The following is a 26,376-nucleotide window of genomic DNA, read 5'->3' as shown; positions in this document are numbered from 1 at the left end:
TGCCGAAGAGGAGAAGGGTTGCAGCCTCAGGGAAAAGACAGCCAGTATTGGCATGAAAAGCAGCCAGGGGTGGCTATACAAGAAGGGCTGCTCCCACCCCTTTCACCCCCTCTGCCTCCTTCTGAAGCCTGAAACAGCGAACACTCCTTCCCTCCATGTTCTCCGGGCATCTTTCAACACACAGTGGCAAGCCACGCAGGCTTGATAGCTCCTCAAATGCTCACGATATGTATTTGCCTCATTTCTGCCCCACCTTTCTCCCCAGTGGAGACCCAAAGTGGCTTATTACATTTCCCCCTTCTTTACTTTATCCTCACAACAACCCTGCAAGGTAGGTTAGGCTGAGAAGGTGTGACGGGCCCAAGGTCTCTCAGCAAGCTTGCAAGACACCCTACCTCACATACTTAGGGATCCCATTCCCCCAGGGGGGGCAGGGGATCCCCCGCTTTTGCCCTCCACCCCCCGCCTCCACTTACCTGGCCAGTGGGGGAAGAAAGCATGGGAACGGGCCTCCCAGGGTGGTGCGACAACATCACAGATGTCATTGCGCCACTCTGAGAGTACTCCCGCGCTTCCCCGCAGGCCGATTTGAGCCCCAAATGGGACAAACTGGGCCCGCTTGACACCCAAACCCAGCCCACTGTGTGTGCACTTGTGCACACTCTTGCGCCTGCATGGAGATGTCATTGGAAATGCCATCACTGGAAATGCCGTCACTGGAAAGAATATCATTGTGCAGCTTCGGGACTGCATACGCACAGCGCATGAGAGTAAGACATGAAGAGGGGAAGAAGGAGGTGAGCCAGGTCTCCCCCCACTCCTGCCAGGAGGGTAAGGGGACCTGGCACCCCTACATATGGTGGCTGTGAGGATAAAACAGAGAAGGGGAGAAAGTTGGGCCTCGTTATGGAGAAAGGTTACATTTTCCCACTGTGGGCCCTGTCATGTAGAAAGGCAGGGTATAAATGAATCAAATAAATATAGGTTGAATATGAGGGGGAGAAGGAAGCAGGGAAAGATGAGGATATGGGGACTGCCAGAAGGAGGAAAAGAAGAAATAGTGTGGGGAGGTAGCGTTCCAACTCCAGGATACTTGGAGATGTGGGGCACAGAGTGGAGTCTGGAGAGGGAGGGGGCCTCAGCAGGGATGTGATTGGCATAGAGTTCTCTCTCGGAAGCTGCCATAGACTCCAGGGGACCGGATCACTGTAGTCTGGAGTTCAGCTGTAATTCTTGGAGATCTCAGCTGTAATTCTTGGAGATCTCAGAGAATTTTGGCAACCCAAAAGTGACGTGCCCCTTGGAAGTTCTTGCAAATTCCCCATTGTGCAACTGGGTCCCTTCCTGCTATAGTGTAATAATAATAACAACAACATTTGATTTATATACTGCACTTCAGGACAACTTAAGGCCCACTCGGAGCAGTTTACAAAGTATGTTATTATCCCCACAACAAATCACCCTGTGAGGTGGGTGGGGCTGAGAGAGCTCTGAAAGAGCTGTGACTGACCCAAGGTCACCCTGCTGGCTTCAAGCGGAGGAGTGGGGAATCAAACCTGGCTCTCCAGATTACAGTCCTGCCGCTCTTAACCACTACACCAAACTGGCTCTCTAGGAGCTGTGAATGAGCGTGAGAGGATGTTGATTGCAGTGAAAAGGGGTTGTGATGGCCTTAGGAAGTGTTTGGAAGTCTGTCTAGGGAGGAAGAGGTGTACAGCCCAGTCTTCCATCAGGACTCTAAGCTGTCAAGGGGGTGAAGTTCATTCACCAGCCAAGCCACCCATGTTGACTGCTTGGTGTAGTACAATAAAGAGGGGTCAGACACACCACAGGCCACTGCTCACTTTAAGGTTGCCAACCTCCAGGTTGTGGCTGGAGAGCTTCTGAAATTACAGCTGATCTCCAGGTCATAGAGATCAGTTTCCCTGGAGAAAATGGCTGCCTTAGAGGGTGGACTCTGTGGTATTATACCTTGCTGAGGCCCTTCCTCTCGTAAACCCCACACTCTCCAGTCTCCACCCTCAAAATCTCCAGGAATTTCATAATCCAGAGCTGGCAACCCTAGCTCACTCCTACTCAGTTTTGGTTCAAGAGGTTACAGTCATGGCCTCTTTAGACCAGTACTGTTGCTGGGATGGTGAATCTGGATCCGAATCGGCCCCCTTGGCTCTGGCCAGTGGTAACCCAGAGAAAGGTACCTTGCTTGGGTTAACAAAGTACCATGCACTTAGGGTTTCCAGATCCCCCTAGCCCCAGGGCGGGAAGTCAAAGGTTTAGCACCTACCTTTTTGATGTCCTTCTCTCACGTGTGCGATAATGTCATTTCCGGGAAGTGACATCATTGCACTAGCCATGTGCCACCCTGGGAGCGCTCCAGCGCTCCGCAAGGGGGCCAATTTGGATCCAATTCGGCCTGTGTGATGATGTTGCTTCCAGGCCCAAGTTGGCCTGCACGATGATGTCACTTCCAGGAAGTGACATCATCATGCAAACCATGTGCCCCCTGGGAGTGCTCCAATTCTCTGCAGGGGGCTGATTCCAGCCCGAATTGGACCACTGTGGAGTGTACTGCACTGCCTAGGAGTGCTCCCTGGGAGGCAAGTTTCCCCTTGCCAGCCAGGTAAATGGGGGCAGGGGTGGAGGGTGGGAGTGGGGATCCCCTGCCCCCAGTCGGGGACTGGCAACCCTATTTGCATTGGCCCTCACTAACCTTCAGGATATGGTTGCCAACTCTGGGTTGAGGAATTCCTGGAGATTTCAGATTGGAGCCTGGGGAGGGAAGGGGAGGGACCTCAGCCGAATATTAATACCCTAGAGTCCACCCTCCAAAGTAGCCTTTTTCTTCAGTGGGACTGCTCTCTGTATACTGGAGGCGTTGCATTTCCAGGGGACTGCGAGGCCCCACTTGGATGCTGGTAACCCAATTCTAGGTTCACAGCCATGACTTGCGTCCTACTTCTTTCTCCCGCGTTTCCTGCACAATCGCCACACCGTTTTATTTTTAGCGTTTGTTGTTCTGTTGATGAAGAACCTGCCTTGCCCTATACTTTGAAACATGCCAAGCCATAAATTGCAGACTCGAGTGCTTTTGTGTTCCATAAAATTTGTCTGGCGGTTTGTGGTTGCAGCGGAGGGTGAATCGGAAAGGCGAGTGGAATTTTCCCTTCTGGGAACGTTCCAGTCAGCAGGGCAGCTTGGAAGCTGTGCTGCGCCGCATGGGAAAGACGTGCTCTTGAGGTGCAAACTGCCAACCTTCCTTTTGTGTGCATTTGATCCCCGCACAGCCTGAGAAACATTAAATGGGAGCAACGCGGGGCAGCTCAGGATTACAAGGCCTGGCAACGTTGCTCTGTAGTGTGACAAGGATTTTGGTTACTATGGCAACAAAATTGCTGTGTCCCAGTTCCCCCCCCTCCTTTTTTTTTCTTGCTATGGAACTTCTCAGCTGGCTGGGAAGTGCTCAGGCGTCTTTCTCAGCAGAAGTTGATCAGTTTTTTAAGGCCTCGAATAAACTGTTTTTATATGCTGGCACACGAGCTTTAAATGGAATTAATGTTATCTCTATGAAGGAATGGAATTCAATATGAAAATTCTCAAGTTGGAATTGGGTGGGGCATTGCATATCTTGCTGGCAACTGTCAGAGGAGGGGCCCTGCTCGTTGTTGAGACACACTGATGTCACTTCCCACATGACAGGAAGTGAGGTCATGGCATCTTTGGCGATGCTCTAGCATTTGGCCAGAATGCTAGCAATTTGACCAAATGATAGAGTGTTGCTGGCATAAGTTTTGGTTGCATTAGAAGTGATGTCAGCATATTGGGATACTGGTAATCACACCCCACTTCACCCCCGTTTTTCTCCTATCACCGAGCTGAGGGGTGGTGGGAAGGGACCGCTGGGTATGGGAGAATTGCTCTTCTCCACTGGGAAAATGGCAACTGTTATGTATTGCTCGAGTAGAACAAAGTCTCCTGAGGCCTACAAAGCTATTGGTGTTTGGGTGCTGGCACGGCCAATCAGAACTGTTGTCTTGTAGCCAATCGCTGTGCTCAAAAGTAGATACTTGTATATAGTTCATGCAAATGAAGGATTCTAGATGCTTACATTGTATTGGTTGTTGTAAAAGTGGGTGTGGTTTCTCCAAGTATAAATTGGTTACTGTTGAGCCTGAGTCTTCAGTCTGTCTGCTTCCAGTCTCCAATAAAGATGTTTATTATAATAAAGAGCTGTTAATCTCAATATACAATCGCAACCTTCTGCATATCTCAGTCTGAAAATGTATTGTGTAGAATTGTACACCATGAACCTGGGCAGGAAACTTTATCACAAATGTGGTTTTTGTTTGTTTGTTTTTGGACAGAATAAAAGTTTGGAGCAGATCGGGAATTCCTTGTGTGGTAACTTATACCACTAGCCCCTCACCATCTCTGCCAGCTAGGGTTGTCAAGGGTCCCCTTACCGTCTCGGTGGGAGGCTGGGGAACTGAGGCTTATCTTTTTTTGTGGCCCCAGCAGGCTTCACTGCGAGTGTGTGGCCCTGCCCCAGTGTGATGACATCACTTCCAGGTGATGTCATCGGCCAGGTGCAGGAGTGCGCGTGCACTTTTCAATGGGCTGATTTGGCCCACTGCGAAGTGTGCGTGCGCTTTCAAGATGGTGCAATGACGTAGCTCTCGGGAGTGATGTTGTGCCACCCTGGGAGCGTGCCCAGGAGGCCCGTTCCCACGCCTTTCTCTCCTGCCGTCCAGGTAAGTGGTGGCAGGGGTGGGGTAGAGGGTGAAAGTGGGGTAAAACTGGGTAAAACTGACTAGACCAAATAGAGGAGTGCCAGCTTGACATCCCAGGGACTTCCCTGCTGAAGCTGTGCACAGGAGGAAGACATTACTCCTTCAGGTTTGGCAGGATCAGTCCCTCTAACCCTAATCCTACGGCACTGTACCCCACTTAGGTCTTTTCCGATCCCAAAAGTCATGCTCCCCAGGTAGGGTTGCCAGCCTCTAGGTAGTGGCTGGAGATCTCCCGGAATTACAACAGGTCTCCAGGCCACAGAGATCAGTTCACCGGGAGAAAATGGCTACTTTGGGGCGGGGTGGACTCTATGGAATTATGCCATGCCAAGGCCCTTTCCCTCCCCAAACCCCACTTTCTCCAGGTTTCATCCCCTGGATCTCCAGGAATTTCCCAACTTGGAGCTGGCAACCCTATCCCCAGGTGTCACTCACTAAATCTGCAGGCATTTCCCAACAAAGCATTGGCAACCCTATTAGGGATGCCAATCTCCAGGTGGGGCCTGAAGATCTCCAAAATTATAACTCATCTCTGCAAAGATCAGTTCCCCTGGAGAAAAATGGTGCTTTGGAGGTTGGACTCTAAGGTATCACATCTCTGCTAAGCTCCCTCCCTATAGGAAATCTTTGTGCAACTTTGCAGTCTTGAAATGATACCAGCAAACTTACAGAAAAAGGCGTTGTCTGGAATTGCTACATCAGCACCACAGCCTGGGTCTTTTGCTGCTCTCTGCGTCATTGCAACTTGTCGCATAACATTGCTGAAAAGGTCATTGCAGCTGATCCTTTTTGTTGATCTGCAGAGCTAAAAGTCTAGTTTGGGGGGTGGGGTTGCAGCATGTCTTGGAGTGAACTGTCTTGAAAGCCAGTGTGCTGTTGTAGTTAGAATGTCAGAGTAGGATCTGGGAATCCCAGGTTCAAATCCCCTCTCGGCCACAGAAACTTGCAGGGTAACTTTGGGCCAGGTACACACTCTCCGGCAAACCTACCTCACAGGGTTATTGTGAGGATAAAGTGGAGGAGAGGAAAATGATGTGATTTTCTCCAGTTCATCTAAGGATCCTGATGGTGTTTTGCCGTCTTCTGAGCATGGACCAGGGGTGACTGGGTGTGTGTGTGGGGAGAGGTAGTTGCGAATGTCCTGCATTGTGCAGGGGGTTGGACTGGATGACCCTGGAGATACCTTCCAACCCTATGATTCTATGATTTTATATAAGCTGCATTGGGTCCCCATTGCAGTGAAAGTTGAGGTATGTATGAATGTATGAATGAATGAATGAATGAAATCTTGCTTTGATATGTCAGCTCCATTTCTATGAGGCAGCCCAGCTGATTTTTTTCCATTGGATAAAAGATCATGGAAGAAAGTTCAGAGTGCGGAAGAGGATGAGGAATCCCCAAGGTGGAACCCATGTTTCCCAGAATGTTTCCCAAATTCCCAAAGGGGAGGGCAGGAAGGGTTACATCAGTGCTTAGTTCTCATGGCCCCTTCTTACACCCCAGGGTAAGGCCGATTGCCACTTCGGGGTCAGGAAGCAATTTCCCCCAGGCCAGTTTGGCTAGGGATCCTGATGGTGTTTTGCCATCTTTTGGGCATGGAGCAGGTGGTCACTGGGGGTGGGGGAGGAGAGGTAGTGGTGAATTTCCTGCATTGTGCAGGGGTTGGACTAGATGACCATGGAGGTCCCTTCCAGCCCTATGATTCTATGGTTCTATGAAAATGGCAGTCATTTTTTGAGTCCGAAACAGAAATGAAGGACAGTCCCTCAGCCTGTGAATTTTGTCCACAGTTTATTTGACAAAACAGGAAAAAAATCCACACAGGAAATTAGAAGCTTGTAGGATCAATTCAGACATAATTTGCCTGATACTCCAACTGATTGGATCCCAAATGGATTTCTGCCAGTGCAGTAGAACTCTTTTGCTTTCTCCTGCAGCTGATAGATCTAACCAAAATGGTTCTCCTGGGGTACAGGAAACCTTCAGGAGTGCCACAGGGGGCAAATTGAGGGTCTGCAGAGGGAAGGATGAACAGTCCAAAAACGCCTTCCCGTTTGTTATCAGAAATGCATGCCTGCGGGATTCGTTTTCGTTTTCTCAGCCATGCCGGACGCTCCTCTCGGCTGGTCCGGGAGGAAACGACCGGGCACCCTGACCGGGCGGCTGATCCGCAAGGATTAGCCCCCAGGACTCCCAGGGAGGGAGCCAGGGTCCGGGACGCGGCGGGAAGAACTCCCCGAAATCAATGCAGGGGGGGAATTGCCCGTTTGTCCCTATGGAGGCCGGCAGATGTGCGCGGCGCCTTGAGTGCCGCCGGGCAACGAGAAACGGCAAGTAAAAGAAACAGGCGGAAGCCTGTAAACAAGCGAATCCCTTCTGTTCTACAAGCGTTTGTGAAGGAGAGGTTGATCTGAAGAAGACTCGCTCTTCCCCTTCGTGGAGTTCCAGAATTTTGTTGGCGCCCCCCCCCCCAAATGGCAGCAAAGAAGCAAAGTCCCGCTCTCGGTAAGTCAATCTCGGCTACCTTGCAGAAAGGGGAGTCGCTCGAAGAGTTGGTGCGCAGGGCGGTGGTGGAAGCCATAAAACCCTTTGTTGACAAGCTGAACGAAACTGATCAAAGGGTGGGCTTAATTGAAAGCAAGGTGAAAACCATTAAGGCAGCAGCGGGGGGGGCAGAAAAGTCTGCTCTGGAAAGTGCGTCACTTGTGAAGGCTACAAAAAAGGAGCTGAAGTTGGTGGAGAACCAGCTGATCGGGCTACAGGTGGAACGAACGCAGACAATTTTGCGTCTCCAAAACGTGAAAGAGGAGGAAAATGAGGATCTGTGGGATTTGGTCTCGGAACTACTGGCGACACCCGCGAGGACGACTAAAGAAGAGGTTAAAAGCGCCATTTTGGAGGTCCGTCGGGCTTCTTCAAAATATGCAACAAAGCGACAGTTGCCTCGTGAGATCATTATTGACTTTTCAACTAAAAAGATTCGGGACACCATCCTATATAACTCATACAATGCGGATTTGGACTTTATGGGTTTGAAAGTCAAGATTTTGAAGGACGTTCCATTTCTAGTCCGGAAACGGCATTTTAAATATAAAAAGTTTGCAGCTCTTCTGAGGGACCATGGAATAAAGTACAAATGGTTATTCCCGGAAGGAATATGGTTCAGATATAAAGATCAGGCCTATAAGATATTATCAGAAGATCAACTAAAGGATTTTGAGAATAAAAACCCAGAACTCTGCTGCACCAAGAACGAAGAAAAGGAGGAGCCGGAGGGGGGGGAGGAGGAGGAGGAGAGCATCGCAACAGCAGTTGCACAGAGAGAATTGCGTCCGGGACCTAGAAGGGGGAGGAAAGTTTAATCAGAATTTGAAATGTTTATTTTCTGTATGATTAACCACTCCATCATTATTCTATGGAGCTATTTTTGTATTATGACAGTATGAAGGGAAACATTGAAGTGTAGTGTTTAGTGTTTGTAGTTCATTCCCCCCCTTTTCTTTTTCCACCCCCCTTTGTCCTTTCCCTCTCCCCTTTCCTTGTGATAGTCTGGTGTAGTGTTTTGTAGTTATGAAAAATAAAAAAAATTATAAAAAAAAGAAAAGAAATGCATGCCTGCAAGCTTGTTATTTTATGTCTTGCAGTCCCTTTCATCTGCTTCTTGTATCGGCTGGGTGAATCTGATCTGTGCAATACATACAATCCAAAAAGTGGATAAGGGGGATGAAACCAGTTTGCAAGTTATAAAAGAAACAATACGAAACGACTTCTTATATTGATAGCCTCTCTTAGTTTGGTCCAGGGCGTAGCTTCGGAATCTATGGCCATCTTCCCCAGCTAGAATGTGTGAAGCTAGAATGGAGAAATGAGGGTCTGAGCGCATGCAGAGTTCATCACCAAGTGTGGATACAGTGGAACCCTGTTGAACACAGATTAGTTATGCTTTCATTGGTATAAAAATCAAAAAGAGTCCAGCAGCACCTTTAAGACTAACCAATTTTATTGTAGCATAAGCTTTCGAGAATCAAGTTCTCTTCGTCAGATGCAAGGAGGGCAGAAGGAAACTGGCCAAATATAGAGGAGGAGAGGGGAGGGGAGGAGGAGAGGGGGGATGTAAACAACTCCTTTGATATGGAGATGCAGACAGCTCCTTTTGCTTGTGTAAAGATTCAAAGGAGTTTGCCGTGTTAGTCTGTAGTAGCAAAATCAAAAAGAGTTCAGTAGCACCACCAAGACCATCCAATTCCACTGCAGCACAAGCCCTCGAGAACCACAGTCCTCCCCGCCACGAAGAGAACTGTGATTCTCGAAAGCTTATGCTACAATAAAATTGGTTAGTCTTAAAGGTGCTACTGGACTCTTTTTGATTTTGCTACTACAGACTAACACGGCTAACTCCTCTGGATTTAATTGGTATGACATCCTCAGCATCCTTTAGCCTTGCTGGATTCTGCTCACGTGAAGGCAGACGATGCAATACTGAAATTAGCTCACCCTTATCCTTCAGCTCCTCCATCAGATGCAGGGCTGGTACCAGAGTTTCTGGCGCCTGAGGCCGGGGGCAGCTTCAGGGCTGTTGCTGTCCTCACGCGTGTGTGCGTGCGCGCGTGCATACATAGTGCGTGTTCACACCTGGACTGCGTGATGATGTCACTGCGTGTGATGTCATCATACAGCGTGCCACTGCAAGCTGGCCCCATTGGTGCGGCAGGCAGCTGGGATGGTGAGCAGGTGGCCTCCCAGCCCTCCTGCTCAGTTGCCCCACGCTGCCCCAGCCGCCTGCTGCGCCTGGCCAGCAGCTGCATGCAGGCGGCAGTGGCAGCATGGGGCAACTGAGTGGAAGGGCTGGGAGGCCACCTGCTCAGACTGCCCCATGCTGCCAATGCTAGCATGCGCTCCTGGCTGGCCAGGCACAGCAGCCACTGGCCAGGCGCAGCAGGCGGCTGGGGCGGCATGCGGGTGGCTTCCCAGCCCTTCCACTGAGCCGCCAGTGCTGCTGCCGCCAGCTCCGTGGTGTGCACTCCCACCCCCAGCGCCCCCTCTGGCACCTCAGAGCTCAAGGTGGCTGCCGGATCAGCCTCCATGGATGTGCCGGCCCTGATCATATGATAAATAACTTTGCTATTGCACAGAATAAATACTTACAAAATATTCTACTAAAATAAGCTTTTCCCCCATAGCTTGATTTTTAAAAATATAATTGGATACCTTCCCTGGGATGCCCAAGTGAGCCTGATCTAGTCGGATCTCAGAAGCTAAGTAGGGTTGACCTTGTTTAGTAATTGGATGGGAGACCACCAACGAAGGCAAGGGTTGCAGAGGCAGGCAATGGCAAACCACCTCTGTTAGTCTCTTGCCCATGAAAACTCCATGAACGGTCGCCATAAGTCAGCTATGACTTGAGGGCACTCTCCACCACCTCCCAGCGATAACTTGCCTCTATTCACGGAAACTACTTTATTTCTACACACCTGTCTGGGGCTTGGAAGTGTATATCATCATGCAAAATGATGCTTTTCCCATGCCAGAGGTGGCTTCAAAATAAAATAGTGCTATGCAGAAGTTTTACAAATACTGTGGACTGCCAAAGGACAAATAAGTGGGTGCTAGATCAAATTAAGCCTGAATTCTCCCTAGAAGCTAAAGAGACTAAACTATCTAGCTTGAACTAGAGATGGGCATGAACATAAAAAAACCCAGAACATGATGTTCGTTGTTCGTTGCCATCCACGAACAGGGACTCACGAACAACCACGAACATGGCCCTGTTCACGAACATGTTCGTGGTTGGCTGTTCATGGGGGCCAGCAGGCTCTCCTCCAGCCATCATCCAAGTTTGGTCAAGATCCCTACCGCACCACTCCCAGAAACCTTACCTGAGCAAGCAGCAAGAAAAGCACCCATAATAAATAATAGCTTGGCCCAGAGCCTGGCAGCAGCCCTGGAACCTGAAGGGGTAGACCCCTATTCCATCACACACGAATAAAATTCAAGCTCCAATGCACTCTCTCTGTCAAAATGCCAACAGCAACTCTCTTCCTCTCTACTGTCTGCAAACTAAGCCAGAGCTGAGAGCCCCCCTCCCCCCTGGTCTTTGCCCCCTTGTAACAAATTTGGAGCTCCACACTTGAAAGGAAGACCTGCCTATCAAGCTAAATTGGGCTAAGATTGAGGTTTCCAGGGCAACAGCAGGAGTTCAGACAGAGTTCAGATAATCCCTGCCTACGTTGCCAAGGGAATTGATTGCAGGTGCCAGACTGTCTGGCTTGACGAACAGCAATGAACGAGGCTTGCAACGACCACCTGTTTGTTTAGAATGGGTCCTCACAAACAGCTTGTTCGCAAACAGCAGATTGGGCTGTTCGTGGCTTTTTTTGGTTCATATTGCTGTTCGTGCCCATCTCTAGTTTGGACACATCACAATAAGGCAAAAATTCCCTGGAAAAGACAATAATACTAAGAAAGGTAGAAGGCAGTAGGAAAGGAGGAAGACCCCAAATGAGAATGGCTTGACTCAATAAAAGAAGCCACGTCCTCCAGTTTGCAAGATCTGAGCAAAGCGGTTCATGATAGGGCATTTTGGAGTTCTTTTATTCATGAGGTTGCCATAAGTTAGAAGTGACTTGAGGGAACATAACACACACATGCAGAAGTAAGGGTTCCCTCCTTATGGGGCACAAGTATTTAGGCACAACTTGCTGGTGATATACAAAATTCAAAAGAGAGAAGCAATGCTAGGAGAGACGTAACGGATTATTATCCACGTCTAATTAAGACTTCCACTGAATAGATCTACGACTTTATCTTAAACTCTGAGCAGTTTCCAGACCTTAATCAAGACCTGTAAAACAGTTTTCTTTACTTTAAAGAAGCTGCTTGTTAGTACAAAATTATTTATAAGGGTTCTTCTTGCAATATTCCCCCCCCCAAGACACAAAGATTCCTTTTTAGAGTTTAATGATTTATTTTATTGAAATAAACTCTCGTCTTTTTAATGAAGCAAGATATCAAAAATATAAATGCTTATTTATATAAAACCTGCAAAGATGGAACAAGTAAAGGCAACAAGAAATATGTTTCCTGACATTTCTCAGTTATCTTGAAGCTTAAATCAATCAAGTTTACTATGAAATGATGAATATTTGCACTGGGCCAGGGGTTGGACTAGATGGTCTGTATGGCCCCTTCCAACTCTATGATTCTATGAAATGTATTTAAGTTTCCCATAGCACACATTACAAAGGTAAATTTCTCAGCTAGGTTTTCATGAGAGTTTTTTCAGCCAAATTCTGATCAGCGATCTTATTTAACACCTTTTATATGTTGTCCTGTGCAAAAATCTAAGATCATTTTCATGTGATAGCATAGATAAACTATGATTGGTTTAAGACTTAATTAATTATTCCTATTTTCAATTGTATAACATTCTAATTAGCCAAAAGTGATGCTACATTCCACTGCAAGATAAAAAAACACAGCTCAGTCAAAATGACAGGAAAAATGTTCTCTATGATTAGAGAACATTTATCTGATACTGTCCACTATTTTTAATTAGCTGTCAGCAATGAAAATACACCTGTGTGGTTATACAACCAGTTAGAAAAAATACAGCAGAGTTCATAGAGAGTGCATACAGTATTCATTAGAATACATGAGTATCACCAAGTATAATGTCTAATCCATATTTCTGTGACAGGGAAACTCCTTTATGAACTTGACAGCATTTCTCTTCCCCCCTTATAAAACACATAATAAGCAACTTCTTTATCTCACCAAGATTTAAATGCCATAGGGCCACTGAGGGATTGGATTGTCAGTTGACTATCTTGGAATGAAATCCTCATTTTCTCAGAAGCGGCGTGCACCTCTCCCGATGTGTGCACTATTGTGTTCGCTTCTGACTGAAGCATTTGCTGAATTCTGAATCTTCTTGATCCGAGTTAAGGTATTTACAATATAGAATAGACACAAAGGCCACTAAAGGTAACCCACTTGGCTTTCATTCAGTGGCACCCTTTGTTGGGAAGAACAGACGCTGCTTTGACCGTAGCAATGGGGAAATGCCACGGATTAACCCCATTACACGTTGCAGGCAGAGGTAGGTGGTTTTTCCTTTCTGGCCAAGTAGTAGGCCCGGTTGACTTCGGGATACCTGATTTTGGAGAGAGGCAATTTGTAGATGGCGTCGATGTTGCTGTTTGGAAGTAGGAAGGTGAGAGAAGTCAAGCAGAAAGCCCAGGTTGCCAGCGGCAGTCCAAACTGAGAGAGAGAAAGAAGAATCGCTGTCTTAGGCAAACGTGTATGATTGCAATCACTGCATGGTGAGTTAGAAAACTGACAGCAAGTGGGATGCAGCCACCACTGCTCATGAAATGAATGGTTATACTATCTGATTCCGCGCATGTTGGATAATGCACTTCCAATCGTCTTTAGAGATCATTTGGAACTGAATTTTTCGGGTGTGAAACAAAAAGTCCACTTCCAAACGATAGCCAAAGTGCATTGAAAGTGCATTATCCAACGTGTGCGGAATCAGCCCATGTTGCAAAACTTTCCAGAACCGGGGCAGAAAGAGTTCTGTATCCAGGAAGTCAGACAAAGGTCTATCAAGGTCAGGATTGTCTTCTTTGACATCTCAAGGTCACAGGCAGAGATCTTTCTACTACCTGAACAGCCCTCATCTGGATAGCCCGAGTGAGCCTGAACTCATCCGATCTCCAAAACTAAGCAGGGTCAACCTGTGTTAATAGTTGGGATGGGAGACCTCCAGTGAAGACCAGGGTTACAGAAGCAGGCAATAGCAAACCACCTCTGTTGGTCTCCAGAAAACCCCACTAGGGGGTCGCCATAAGGGGTATACACTACTCTGGTTAGACCTCACCTAGAGTATTGTGTTCAGTTTTGGGCATCACAATTGAAGAAGGATAGAGTCAAGCTGGACCCTGTTAAGAGGAGGGCAATGAAGAGGGCAACGAGGGGTCTGGCGACCAAGTCCTATGAAGAAAGGTTGAAGGAGCTCGGTATGTTTAGCCTGGAGAGGAGACAACTGAGAGGTGATAACCATTTTCACGTACTTGAAGGGCTTTCCGTTGCCTCAGAAGGTCAGACCAAAACCAATGGGTTGAAATTAAATCAAAAGGTTTTTCAGCTAAACATTAGGAAGAACTTCCTGACAGTGAGAGTGGTCCCTCAGTGGAACGGGCTTTCTCGAGAGGTGGGGGCTCTCCTTTGGAGGTTTTTAAGCAGAGGCTAGATGGCCATGTGACAGCAATGCTGATTCTGTGAACCTGGGCAGATCATGAGAGGGAGGGCAGGAAGGGTTAAATCAGTGCTTAGTTCTTGTGGCCCCTTGTTGCCATCTTCTCGGCATGGAGCAGGGATCACTGGGAGTGTGTGTATGTGAGGGGGAGGTAGTTGTGAATTTCCTGCATTGTGCAGGGGGTTGGACTAGATGACCCTGGAGGTACCTTCCAACCCTATTATTCTAAGTCAGCTCTGGCTTGATGGCACTCTCCACTACCACCACACCACCTGAACATTTTAACTAGACATGCCAAGAATTAAGCCTGGGACCCTCTGATGCTCTACCATGGAGCAAAGGATCCTTTACAACAGTTTATGTTTGAACTTATTAGTCTGTCTTCTACTGAGTCAGGCTCTTGCTTTATCAAGGTCAGAGACCTCTCAGGTCTTTCATGCTATGTTCTACCTGATTCTTTTAGCTGGTATTGCCGTGGATTGAATATGGGGCCTTCTGTGTACCAAGCAGGTGTTTTCCTACTGAGCCACAGCCCATTCCTCAGCCTTGCTAGCCTGAAAACACCTGGAACGTTCAGCTGCTGACCCGGCTATCCTGATTCTCAGAGCTAAGCTACAAGAGATGAATTATATGAGGAGGAGCATGTGAAGGGGGTTGTAATATTAGCTGGGAAGCTGAGTTTTAAAAGAGATCAGAAGGCTCTGTCAATTTCCCCTCTCTACAGAGCAACAAAAATCACTTCTCAGAGGGTTTATTTCCTCTTCCCCACCTAGAAGGGGAGGTGAAACTGAGAGAGCCTTCAGGAGGCAAAGAAGAAATTAGCAAACCCTCTGAAGAGAGATCTTTGCTAGCTCTATAGAGAGGGGAAATTGACAAAGCCTTCTGATCTCTTTTAAAACTCAGCTTCCCGTCTAACATTGCGACTCCCTTCACGTGTGCGTCCTTGTGTAATTTGTCTCTTCTAGCTTAGCTGTCACTGCAGCTGCCTTTTAATTCACAGTGAGTATTTCTGCTGGGGCCAAATCAGCTTTCTCAAGGCTTCTCCTGGCAGGCTCCCTGTTCTGTGATTGATTGCCTGGCTTTGTCTTGCTTAGATACAGGCTGTGAAGCCGAGACTCAACTCTCTGACATTTCAAATCGTTTAGCTGGTTTTGAATATTTCCCTGAAATCTGTGGGCATCTGAAGTACGGCTTATTTTGTTTTTTACTTCATTTATGCCTCACATTTCTCCCCAGTGGAGGAGGGGCCATGGCTCAGTGACAGAGCATCTGTTTGGCATGGGGAAGGTCCCAAGTTCGATCCCCAGGAACTCCAGTTGAAAGGACCAGGTGGCAGGTGATGAGAAAGACCCTCTGCCTCAGGCTATGAAGAGCTACTGCTAGTCAGATTAGAAGGGGAAGAGGCTTCATCTTAGTGGTAGAGCATCTCTTTGGCATACAGAAGGTCCCAGATTCAATTCCCGCATCTCCTTCTAAAAGGATCAGGTAACAGATGATATGAAAGATTGAGAAACTTACCACTGAAAACATATTGGACAGCATTCCTCCCACGAAGACAGTAAACAAAGCTGCAGAAAGATGAAGGAGAATCAGATTAGAATACATTGACATTTATTATGGGAAACTCTGAGACGGGGAGAGGAGAATATGATTTTTTGCCTTTTCTTTAAGCTTTCGACGGCTGTGATTCCTATTCCGCAAACCCCAAAGATACTAAAACAATCAGAGATGGTCTGCCAAAGAGAAGCACTTTGAACTTTTAATTTCTGTGGGAGAGCTTTAAGGATGTGTCTAGCAATCATGTGCACATTTACATGGAAGCAAGTCTTCATGAGTAAAGCAGGACTCCTGAGTAAACATGCATGATTGTGCTATATGTTTCCCATTGAAGCCAATGGGTCTCTTCCTCAGAGCCCGTAACACCGGCTGGATCATGTCCATAAACCTTTTATGAAGTCATGCATTAAGTTGGCCCTTCCAGTGATCTTGCTCCGTCTTCTGTTTGCTCCATCTCAGAGCAAAAGATGCCCAATCAGCAAAATTCTGGAGAACAATGAGAAACTGAGATATGGCTCATAAATCACTTTATTATACCTTTGGAATGGAGCTCTAGAAATGAATTACTTGTAGTTATGTTCGTCTACATGAAAGATTCTGCTATGGAAAAGAATCAGAATCTATAAAACAAAACCTGCTTAGGGCTAAGAATACCATAATTAGAGAGTGGGAGAAAGAAAACTTTTTCTGTTGGTTGGGAGGCTGGATGGATAAAATTTGGGGGAGGAAGTAAAAGTGTCAGAGCAGGTGGGATGAGAGGTGACGGCAGATGCCAGGTCAATCACGTCTCCATTTCAGATGTAGCAACTAAGGATCTAAATGTATGTTACAAAGACTGTGGGCTAAACTACACGAGACGTCAGGCACGTGTTCTTCACGTGATGGGTTCTGCAAGGTTCCCTGGGAGGGGTAGTCTTACAAAGAACAGTCAATAGATGAGATTCTCCACCGAGGAATCTCTCTCTTTCAAAAAGCCGTTCGGCTCGGGTTTTCCTCCAGGAGCTGGGGCAGGGGGGTGGGGGGTGGGTGGGGAACATAACAGGAGGCAGAAAAAAAGCTGAGGCTTTTTACAAGAGAGAGAAAATCCCTCCCATTGTGATTTTCACTTTATTGTGATTGTCTATCCAGCTGCTCCTTCTCTCCTCCTTTCCATCTCCCCTGTCATTCCCTCTTTCCTCCTTTTTTAAATGTTAAGTCAATTGCAGGATTGAGGAATTGCTGGTTTGAAAGCACCAAGGGGAAATTCCCTTTTTATTTATTTATTTATTTATTTATTTATTTATTTATTTATTTATTTATTTATTTATTTATTTATTTATTTATTTTGCAGAGAGCTCATGCAAGTAAAATTGACCGACCTTCATCAATTTCACTTCCTAGAGAAGTAGAAGAGGCCAGTTAATTTAATCCCAGCTATAAAAATGGTATGGAGGGAAAGCTTAAAGAGCCTTCTCCTGCATAACAGTTCTGATCTAAGTTGGGTTCCTACATGTCTGGGAACTGATTTCTGACCACAGAATTTGAAACACATGCCTGATGAAAAGGATCCTGTGACATCACTTCCAGAAAACCCTGGAAGTGATACTTGTCCTCTCTAGGAATCACTGAAATCTCTAAAGGTTTACCATGGAACTTCCAGAGATCCCTAGAGAGGCATGACATCACTTCTGTAAGTTCACAAAAGTGACATCACAGATGGCTGCCCCACCATCTCTGCCCTATCTGGTCTCCTGTTGGTTGCCAGGCCAAGCCTGGACTTCGTAACATGTAGGTTAGTCCTGGCTGAAGTAGGGTTATAACAACAACAACAACAACAACTACTACTACTACTACTACTACTACTACTACTACTACTACTACTACTACTACTACTACTACTACTACTACTACTACTACTACTACATTCGATTTATATACCGTTCTTCAGGATAACTTAATGCCCACTCAGAGCAGTTTACGAAGTATGTTACTATTATCTTCACGACAATCAACCTTTGAGGTGGGTGGCGCTGAGAGAGCTATGAGAAGCTGTGACTGACCCCAGGTCACCCAGCTGGCTCCAAGTGGAGGAGTGGGGAATCAAACTCGGTTCTCCAGATTACAGTCCTGCCAATCTTAACCACTACACCAAACTGGTTGTCAATTTCAGGTTGGGAAATTCCTGGAATTTGGGTTTGGGGTGAATCCTGGGGAAGGCTGTTTGGTGAGTTAAAGGGTCTCAGCATGGTATAATGCCATAGGGTCCACTCTTCCAAAGCAGCCATTTTCTCCAGGGGAACAGATCTGTAGTCCGCTTTGGAGGGAGAGTCTATGGCATTACATCCCACGGTGGTCCCTCCCCTTCTTAAACCCCATCCACCCCAGGTCTGGAAGTTACCCTCGCGTGTGCACATCAGCGCGCACGCTCTGGCGTCGTCATGATGACGTTACTTCCAGAAGTGACATTACCACACCAAGTGCGTGGCAATGTCATTTCTGTAAGTGACATCGTTGCACCGGCCATGGGAGCGCTTCTGTGCTCTGATTTGGCGGGTTTGGGACCAAATTGGAGCACAGGGATGCTTCCTCAGCCAGTGCAAGGGGTGGGAGTGCGTGCACGGCATGTGCTCTTGAGATGCGTGCTGTAGTGGGCACGCTCCGGGAGTTTGCCCCCTCCCGCTGATCGCTCAGCGATTGGTGGATAGGGGGGCAAATCCCTGGGAGTTTGCCCACCACCGGCGGGCATCTGGCAACCCTACTAGCACAGAACTTTGCTCGGGAATGCAGGCCTGCCAGAGCTTTGCAATATAAGGCCTTGTGAATGCAAGAGACAAAAGCGTTTGCCTACCACAAAAGAGTGCCATCGAGAACGTCTGCCAAGTGAGGGCGTAGAACATGCCTCCTATTGCAATGCATGAAAGGCAGCTGTTGTAATTCCCTAAACCAGAATAGATTTTGTCGAACGGAGTAGCTGAGCCTAGCGCTGCAAAGGAAACAGAGGAAGAAATGTTATGGGTAAGACTAGTTGAGACCTGGAATAAAACAAGGGAAATAAATGATCACCTCCTCAGGTATTCTCCCACGCACAAGACCTCAAGGGGTATTTTGGGATGCAAGGAAGTCCATGTTTGCATCTGCAGCATTCAGCTCTTGCTGAAGGAAGGGATGGCGATCAGCCACGCTTGCCAACACGTGAAGCCACATTATACTGAGTCAGACCATAGGACTGTCAAGATCAACATATGCTGAAATCTATGGGCCTGACCTAGATTGCCCAAATGAGCCCGATCTCGTCAGATCTCAGAAGCTAAGCAGGGTCGGCCTTGGTTAGCAATTGGATGGGAGACCTCCAATGAAGACCAGGGTTGCTAAGCAGAAGCCGGCAATAGCAAACCACCTCTGTTAGTCTCTTGCCATGAAAACTCCGCTGGGGGGCGGGGGCGGGGTCACCATATGGCTTGAGGGCACCACTTCCAGAAGGAAATGAATGGCTGTGTGTTGTCCCTCCCATTGTGATTACCAGCTCGTAAGCCTGGAAGCATAGGAAGTATATGTCAGTATCCTACCTCCCTGCTGCTTTCCCTAACATTCCTGATCACAGAGGGAAGCTACGTGCTTACAGCTCCTACATGCCCAGGCTCTGTGCTCAAAAGCTGGCAATCAGCACGGGTTGGGCCAGCTCACTGGTGCTCACTTCCTTGCCATGCACATTGATTTCAACATGTGCAAGGCTGTGTGGAGATGACCTCTATAAGATAGCTTTGTGTGTTCATGTATGTGTCCGGTCAATAAAAGCTGGTTGGCTTCCTGAACTGGATGATGATTCCACAGCAGCAAACAACCGAGGCAGCACACAATCAATACTTTGCATAATGTTTGAGTCCACAGGCGTCTCATACCTGCAAGCATTCCTATCGTTGATCCGATCACGGCGTGAATGCAGATGAGCGGGGAGGAGAGAAACAAAGCCGCCATAATCATGCCTGCAGTCCAAGGGTTGTCACAGCCATACACTTGTCCGACTCCCACGGGAATTGACCGGAAAAGCTGTGGAACAAATATCGGAAGGTGAGATTTTTAAAACTGTATCATATGGATCTCTATGCTGATGAATCCCACTCTATAAGCTGGAGTCGGCAACCCTATTTACAACTAGACATGGGCACGAATGGAACCCCCCCCCCCGAACAAGCTGTTCATTGTTCATTGCCATCCACGAACAACGAGCAACGAACAGTAACGAACATGACCCTGTTCACAAACATGTTGTTGTTCATTGTTTGTGGCCCTTTAAAGATCCCTTTAAACTATCAGCTGGCAAAGGGCCCTTTCTTGCCAGGGGCAGGGCCCTTTAAATACCCCACAAACTGACCTTCCTAATGTCCAATACCCACCAAATTCGCAGGGGACATAGTCCTCACTGTCCTCCGAAGACTCCCCAAGTTTCAGAGAACTCGAACCCTGGGAAAGGCACGATGCATGGGTCTCCCCCTTTGTTGTCATTTTCTCTTCAGAGTGGCAAAAACGGGACTCTCTGCCGGAAGCTACTTTGAGGGGTTACAAACTGACCTTCCCAATGTCCAATACCCACCCAATTTGCAGGGAACATAATCCTCACTGTCCTCCAAAGACCCCCCAAGTTTCAGAGAGATTGCATCCCAGGAAAGGCATGATGCATAGGTCCCCCCCCCTTTGTTGTCATTTTCTCTTCACAGCGGCAAAAAACAGGACTCTCTGCTGGAAGTACTTTGAAGGGTTAAAGGCAGAAGGAAAGCCAGAAGGAGTTCAGACAGAGTTCAGTCCCTGCCTCCGGTTGCCAAGGGAATTGATTGTAGGTGCCAGACTGTCTGCCTTGACGAACGGCTGAGGAAGGCAACGAAGGAGGCTTGCAATGACCACTTGTTCATTTAGAATGGGGCCTCATGAATGGCTTGTTCACAAACAGACGAACGGGCTGTTCATAGGTTTTTTCTGTTCGTAATGCGGTTCGTGCTCATGTCTATTTACAACATATCATCATTCTAAATGGCTCTGCCAAGTATCCCCTTTCCTAGAAGCTGGGGGGAATGGTGACTTTTCAGGGCAGCACACCACCCTTATTGAGTATCCTAATCCTGATCTACAAGGGAAAACAAACACTACACTTACAGCAATTTATATCATTTCATGATGTTTTATGCATTTTTAATGAAGAAAATGCACTTTGGAGTAATTAAGAGAGGAATGTGGACTGGACTCTAGGATGGTAGATTGATGGGCAACTGGCTGGATAACCCAAAGAATAGTTGTCAATGGCACCATGTCTGACTAGAGGGAGGTGTCCAGTGGAGTACGACAGGGCTCGTTTCTGGTCCCAGTGCTCTTCAATAGTTTTATAAATGATCTCGATGGAGATATGAAGGGATTACTCATTCAATTTGTAGATGACACCAACTGGGAGGAGTAGCAAACACCCTTGAAGATCAGATATGGAATTCAAAGAGATCAGAACACACTGGAAAAGTGGGCAGATTTGAGTAAGGTGCAATTTAACGTGGATAAGTGCCGGGTTTTCCACCTGGATAACAAAAATGCAAAGCATGCATACTGGATGAGGGGTATGCATACTGGATGAGGGGTACACTTCTAGGTAGCAATGCATGTGAACAAGATCTTGGGGTACAGGTGGATAGGAAGCTAAATATGAGCAGTCGATGTGTTGCAGCAGCAAAAAAGGTGAATGCGATCTTGAGGGTGTATCAAAAAAAGCATAACATCCAAATCACAGGATGTCATTGTCCCACTATATACTGTGTTGGTCCAGCCCCACTTGGAGTGTTGTGTGCAGTTCTGGAGGCCTCATTTCAAAAAGGGTGTGGACAAATTGGAACGGGTGCGGAGGAGAGCAACTGGGATGATCAGGGGCCAAGTCCTGTGAGGAAAGACTGAGGGACCTGGGAATGTTCTGTTTGGAGAACAGGCAGTTGAGGGTAGACATGATTGCTCTCTTTAAGTATTTAAAAGGCCGTTGCTTACAGTCTCTCTACACATTACTAAGTATCTAGGGATGCTCAAATGCAGGATTATATGCGTAGTCCTCAATTCACACGCAGGCTGTTCTTGCTCAGAGCATGTGAATGCTGCTTTTACGGGAGCTCACTTTGTATGGCTGCATCTGCAAGAGATTCCGAAGGGCAAAGCGCCAATTCCGCTCTCGTTTTTGCTGTGAGCACAAGAACTGTAGGCATCTTTGAATTGCGAGTTTGCATTTCTCTAAGGTGTGAGAAAGAGTCAAGATCTGTATTTCAATGAATGGATGTGGGGGAAACTGGGATACTTTTAGCAGTTGAGGAGGAATTGATATGAAACGCATGAATGTACTCACAGGGAGCAAACTGAAGTGTGACTTTGCAAGTGAGTGCATGGAAAGTTGGGGGCGGGGACAGCTGAAATGAGGTTCACTTGAGCATCCAGCTACTTCGTAATGTCTAGAGAGACTCTTAGAGGAGGGAAGGGAGCTGTTCCTGTTGGCAACAGAGGATAGGACTCGAAACAATGGGTTTAAACTACAGGAGGGAATGTACCATTTGGACATTAGGAAAAACTTCATGTTAAGAGTAATTTAGAAGTGGATTTGGCTGCCTAGGGATGTGGTGGTGGGTTCCCCCTCATTGGCAGTCTTCAAGGAGCGGCTGGGTGAATACATGTTGGGGATGGTTTAGGCTGTTCCTCAGTTGGGCAGGGGGTTGGACTAGATGGTCTGTAAGGTCCCTTCCAACTCTATGATTCTATAATTCTATGACTGTTTGCCTGTGAGAACAGACAGAGACATGGTGAGCTCTTCTCAGATGTGATGTTATCTTCAAGGCACTTGAGTGGTTCCTCCTTCAATTATGAAGTTTGTCCCTAGTCCAGGACGGTATGAACCGAGCCTTTGTGAGGCAGAAACCTTCTTGGACCTGTGTTAGTACGTATCCTTCTATTCTTTGAAAACAAGCTACCAATGTTGCCTCATGTAGCTAAGGTTATGAATGTGAACTAGGAAGAGTTGGCCAGTGAAACAAAAGCCTCCTTTTAAAATAAAATTAGATGCTTGACGCAAGGATATGTTTTGGATTGGCAGCAGAAAAACTCCGTACTGCTTGGCCAAGTTGGGGAACCATCTAAATGACACTGGGGTTTTTTTTTGTGTTTGAGGCTCATGCAGAGATAAGATGAAAACAAGATATTTCTAATAATACCTTAATCTTGCATAAATACCTCACTACATTGGAGACAAACAGCTTGGATTCCAAAATGCTCTTAAAGCGGAAGGCTTAACCTGTAATTTTCCACAGGGTTTAGTGGCCACCGTTCTTTTTACATCGGCAGTTTTTACCTTATAAACAAGAATTTAACTACAAGCAGGCATACCGTGCATATCCCAAATAACTCTGTGCTGCCAATTGGGTGGTGCTACGGGAGAAACCGAGAAAGTCCTCCCGAGGAAGGAGTGGGGGGATAGGAAAAGGCACCTTGTCCTCTTAGTACAAGTTACTTTGAAACACAAATAAATGTTTGAAAACTTGACAAGATCATCCTCACCAATATACGCTCTGGCACTCCAACACATGCCTTAAGGAGAAAACTCTTCCCTGCGTCTCCTACATACACCTGAAGTGGTGGAAGAGATCCTAGGTTTGCCGTTTATCTTTTTAAAAATATCTGCTTTCTGGCTCTGGCCATGTAAAGTTCTTGTATCTGTTCCTGGCAAAGTTTTGCCTTGCATATTACGAGAGTGATGATCAGGTACAATTTTCTGTCCTGTGATCATCTCTGGAAAAAACAATTTTTAGCATGGTTCCATTTGAACTGGAGGTGGGTGCATATTGGCTAGCAGCCATGTCAAGATGAATGCGCCTCCAATTCTCCAGTCCCTAGAGCCAATTTATAAATATAAAACCTTCCTTCCTTCCTTCCTTCCTTCCTTCCTTCCTTCCTTCCTTCCTTCCTTCCTTCCTTCCTTCCTTGTGGATGAGATTTCCCACAAGTTCTCTGCTTTGCATGCATCCTCCATCTGTGGCTTGGAGTGAAAACACCAGGGACAGGCAGTTCTCTGTTGTGTGGCACCCAGACTTCTTCCTACAGAGGTTCGGCACCAAATGACTGACTTTTTAAATTCTCTCAAGATTTGGTTTTTTTTCTCCATATATGGAGCATATTCAATAACAATTTTCACTGAATTCAGTTGACTGATTGGCTTTCAGCAGTTTGGTGTAGTGGTTAAGAGAGTGGGACTCTAATCTGGAGAGCCGGGTTTGATTCCCCACTCCTCCACTTGAAGCCAGCTGGGTGACCTTGGGTCAGTCACAGCTCTCTCAGAGCTCTCTCAGCCCCACCCACCTCACAGGGTGTTTTGTTGTAGGGATAATAATGGTATACTTTGTAAACTGCTTTGAGTGGGCATTAAGTTGTCCTGAAGGGCGGTATATAAATCGAATGTTGTTGTTGTTGTTGCTGTTGTTGTTGTTGTTATTACTACTACTACTACTACTACTACTACTACTACTACTACTACTACTACTACTACTATTATTATTATTATTATTATTATTATTATTTTCAGTGTCTGCACTTTGAGCTGCATGCCAGAACGAAGTGCTGTTACTTTTACAGTTCTTGCTTGAAACGTTTTGTTGTACAAATTGGTTAGTTGCTTCTAACAATTCTTGGTTCTGTGTATAATGTTTGTGCATGGATTTTAATTGTGCTTCTTGTTTTGAGGTATACACACAGGTATCTCACGGCCAGGCTACAAGTGACGAATGACACAGGTTGGACACTCGTCAGCTTCCCTCTAGTTTTGATGGGAAATGTAGGCAGCTTGGCGGAATGTTGGACAAGTGACAGTTGAAAAGTCCATTGGACAGCAGTCGGAGAGCCAAGCTGCAAGACCAGGATGCCTACATTTCCCATCAAAACTTGAGGGAAGCTGACAAGTGCCCAACCTGTGTCATTTGTCACTTGTAGCCTGGGCCTCAGACTGTCTCTGCTGCTTCCACGACAAGACAGTTCCGCCTGCCATTATCTATCTGAGCAAGGCAAACTGTGATGTTGGCTTTACACCACAGGCAAAGGATACACTGGGCCTACACCTAAGAATGCTTTAACTGCCTTGATAGTTAATATTTGCTCATTGATCCTGGCAACAAGTCCATAGAGTCACTCACTATCATACCGATTTTACAGATGGAGAACAGAACCTGAGGTAAAAATCGTTATGTGTAGGGACATGCACTGTGACGATGCCTGATTTATACACATGCCTTGGCCAGCGGCCAGTGTGATGTAGTGTTCAGGGTGCTAGACTAGGATCTTGGACATCCAAATCATTACTCAGCTATGAAGCTTATTGAGCAATCTTGGGCCAGTTTCTAGCCTACCTCACAGGGCTGTTGTGAAGGCACAATAGGGGAGAACTAAGTTTGCTACTGTGAGGTTCTTGGGTAAAATATGACAAAGAGATGGATGGATAGATAAAGTGATTCTTGGAAACTTTTAAGCTGATCAAACAGAGATGCGTGTTCATTCTAACGTAATGAGAGAACAAAGTCTACAAAACTGGAAGGGATCTAGATGCCATAACGTGTCAGTTAGGCTCAATTATGTTGTTAGAAGTCTTAGCATTTTTATAATGCACACAGAAGTCAATTCTCATAATAAAATGGTACGCATAGCCTTTTGTGGCTCTGAGACGAGGGGGCACCTGAAACACAACAGCAGCTGTTTATAAGTTAAGGTGCGTTTGAAATCATCTCAGATCACACGAAGTGATGGTATTACTCTACTCTGCTCTGGTTAGACATCACCCTAGAGTATCATGTTCAGTTTGGGGCACCACAATTTAAGAAGGATATAGAGAAGATGACACATGTCCAGAGGAGGGCAGCGAAGATGGTGAGAGGTCTGGAGACCAAGTTCTGTGAGGAAAGGTTGAAGGAGCTCAGTATGTTTAGCCTGGAGAGGAGGCGACTGAGAGGTGATATGATAACCATCTTCAAGTATTTGAAGGGCTGCAGTATAGAGGATGGCGTGGAGTTGTTTTCAGACCAGAACCAACAGGTTGTATTTAAATCAAAAGAGTTTTCAGCTAAACGTTAGGAAGAACTTCCTGACAGAGTGGTCCCTCAGTGGAATAGGCTTCCTTGAGAGGTGGTGGGCTCTCCTTCTTTGAAGTTTTTTAAGCAGAGGCTAGATGGCCATCTGACAGCAATGTTGATTCTGTGAACCTGGGCAGATCATGAGGGGGAGGGCAGGAAGGGTTACATTAGTGCTTAGTACTCATGGCCCCTTCTTGCATGCCCAGAGGAACACCAATCACCACCTTGGGGTCAGGAAGCAATTTTCCTCAGGCCAGTTTGGCTAGAGATCCTGACGATGTTTTGCCATCTTCTGCACATGGAGCAGGGGTCACAGGGTGTGTGAGGGGGGGAAAGGTATTTGTGAATTTCCTGCATTGTGACGTTGGATTAAATGACCTTGGATGTACCCTCCAACTCTATGATTTTACGATTCTATGAACCTCAGTTTTGCTACTGAGTTGTCCTTTCAGTTTCAGAAGCGGTGGATGGAAATCTCAGGCTCCACGCACACATTGCCGGTAGCCGCCACAAAGTCCCTGTAGCAGCCACAAAGACTTGGCTGCAGACTTTCCAGATGGGGGCTCTGTATCATGTGAATTGGCCTTATTAGACAACAACACACCAAGAAGACAATCCATGGATGGGAATGATTGTTTGGAATGCCGGGGGCGGGGGGAGGGGACTCCCTTCGGCT

General features: G+C 46.8%; 1 protein-coding gene across 1 annotated transcript in view; it reads right to left on the bottom strand.

Moving 5' to 3' along the window:
- Positions 1 to 11,778: 11,778 nt before the first annotated feature.
- Positions 11,779 to 26,376, bottom strand: part of SLC14A1 (solute carrier family 14 member 1 (Kidd blood group)) — a 38,662-nt gene continuing 24,064 nt past the window's right edge. Inside the window, exons 6-9 of the mRNA XM_054986757.1 lie at positions 19,482 to 19,629; positions 18,431 to 18,565; positions 15,565 to 15,614; positions 11,779 to 13,046 (exon numbers count right to left, since the gene is read on the bottom strand). Coding sequence (XP_054842732.1) covers positions 12,867 to 13,046; positions 15,565 to 15,614; positions 18,431 to 18,565; positions 19,482 to 19,629 — 513 coding nt within the window. The 3' untranslated portion in view covers positions 11,779 to 12,866. The remainder of the gene's footprint in view (positions 13,047 to 15,564; positions 15,615 to 18,430; positions 18,566 to 19,481; positions 19,630 to 26,376) is intronic.

The sequence above is a fragment of the Eublepharis macularius genome, chromosome 8 (assembly GCF_028583425.1).
Source record: "Eublepharis macularius isolate TG4126 chromosome 8, MPM_Emac_v1.0, whole genome shotgun sequence".
Classification (NCBI taxonomy): Eukaryota; Metazoa; Chordata; class Lepidosauria; order Squamata; family Eublepharidae; genus Eublepharis; species Eublepharis macularius.
This window is presented reverse-complemented; position numbering and strand designations above follow the sequence as displayed.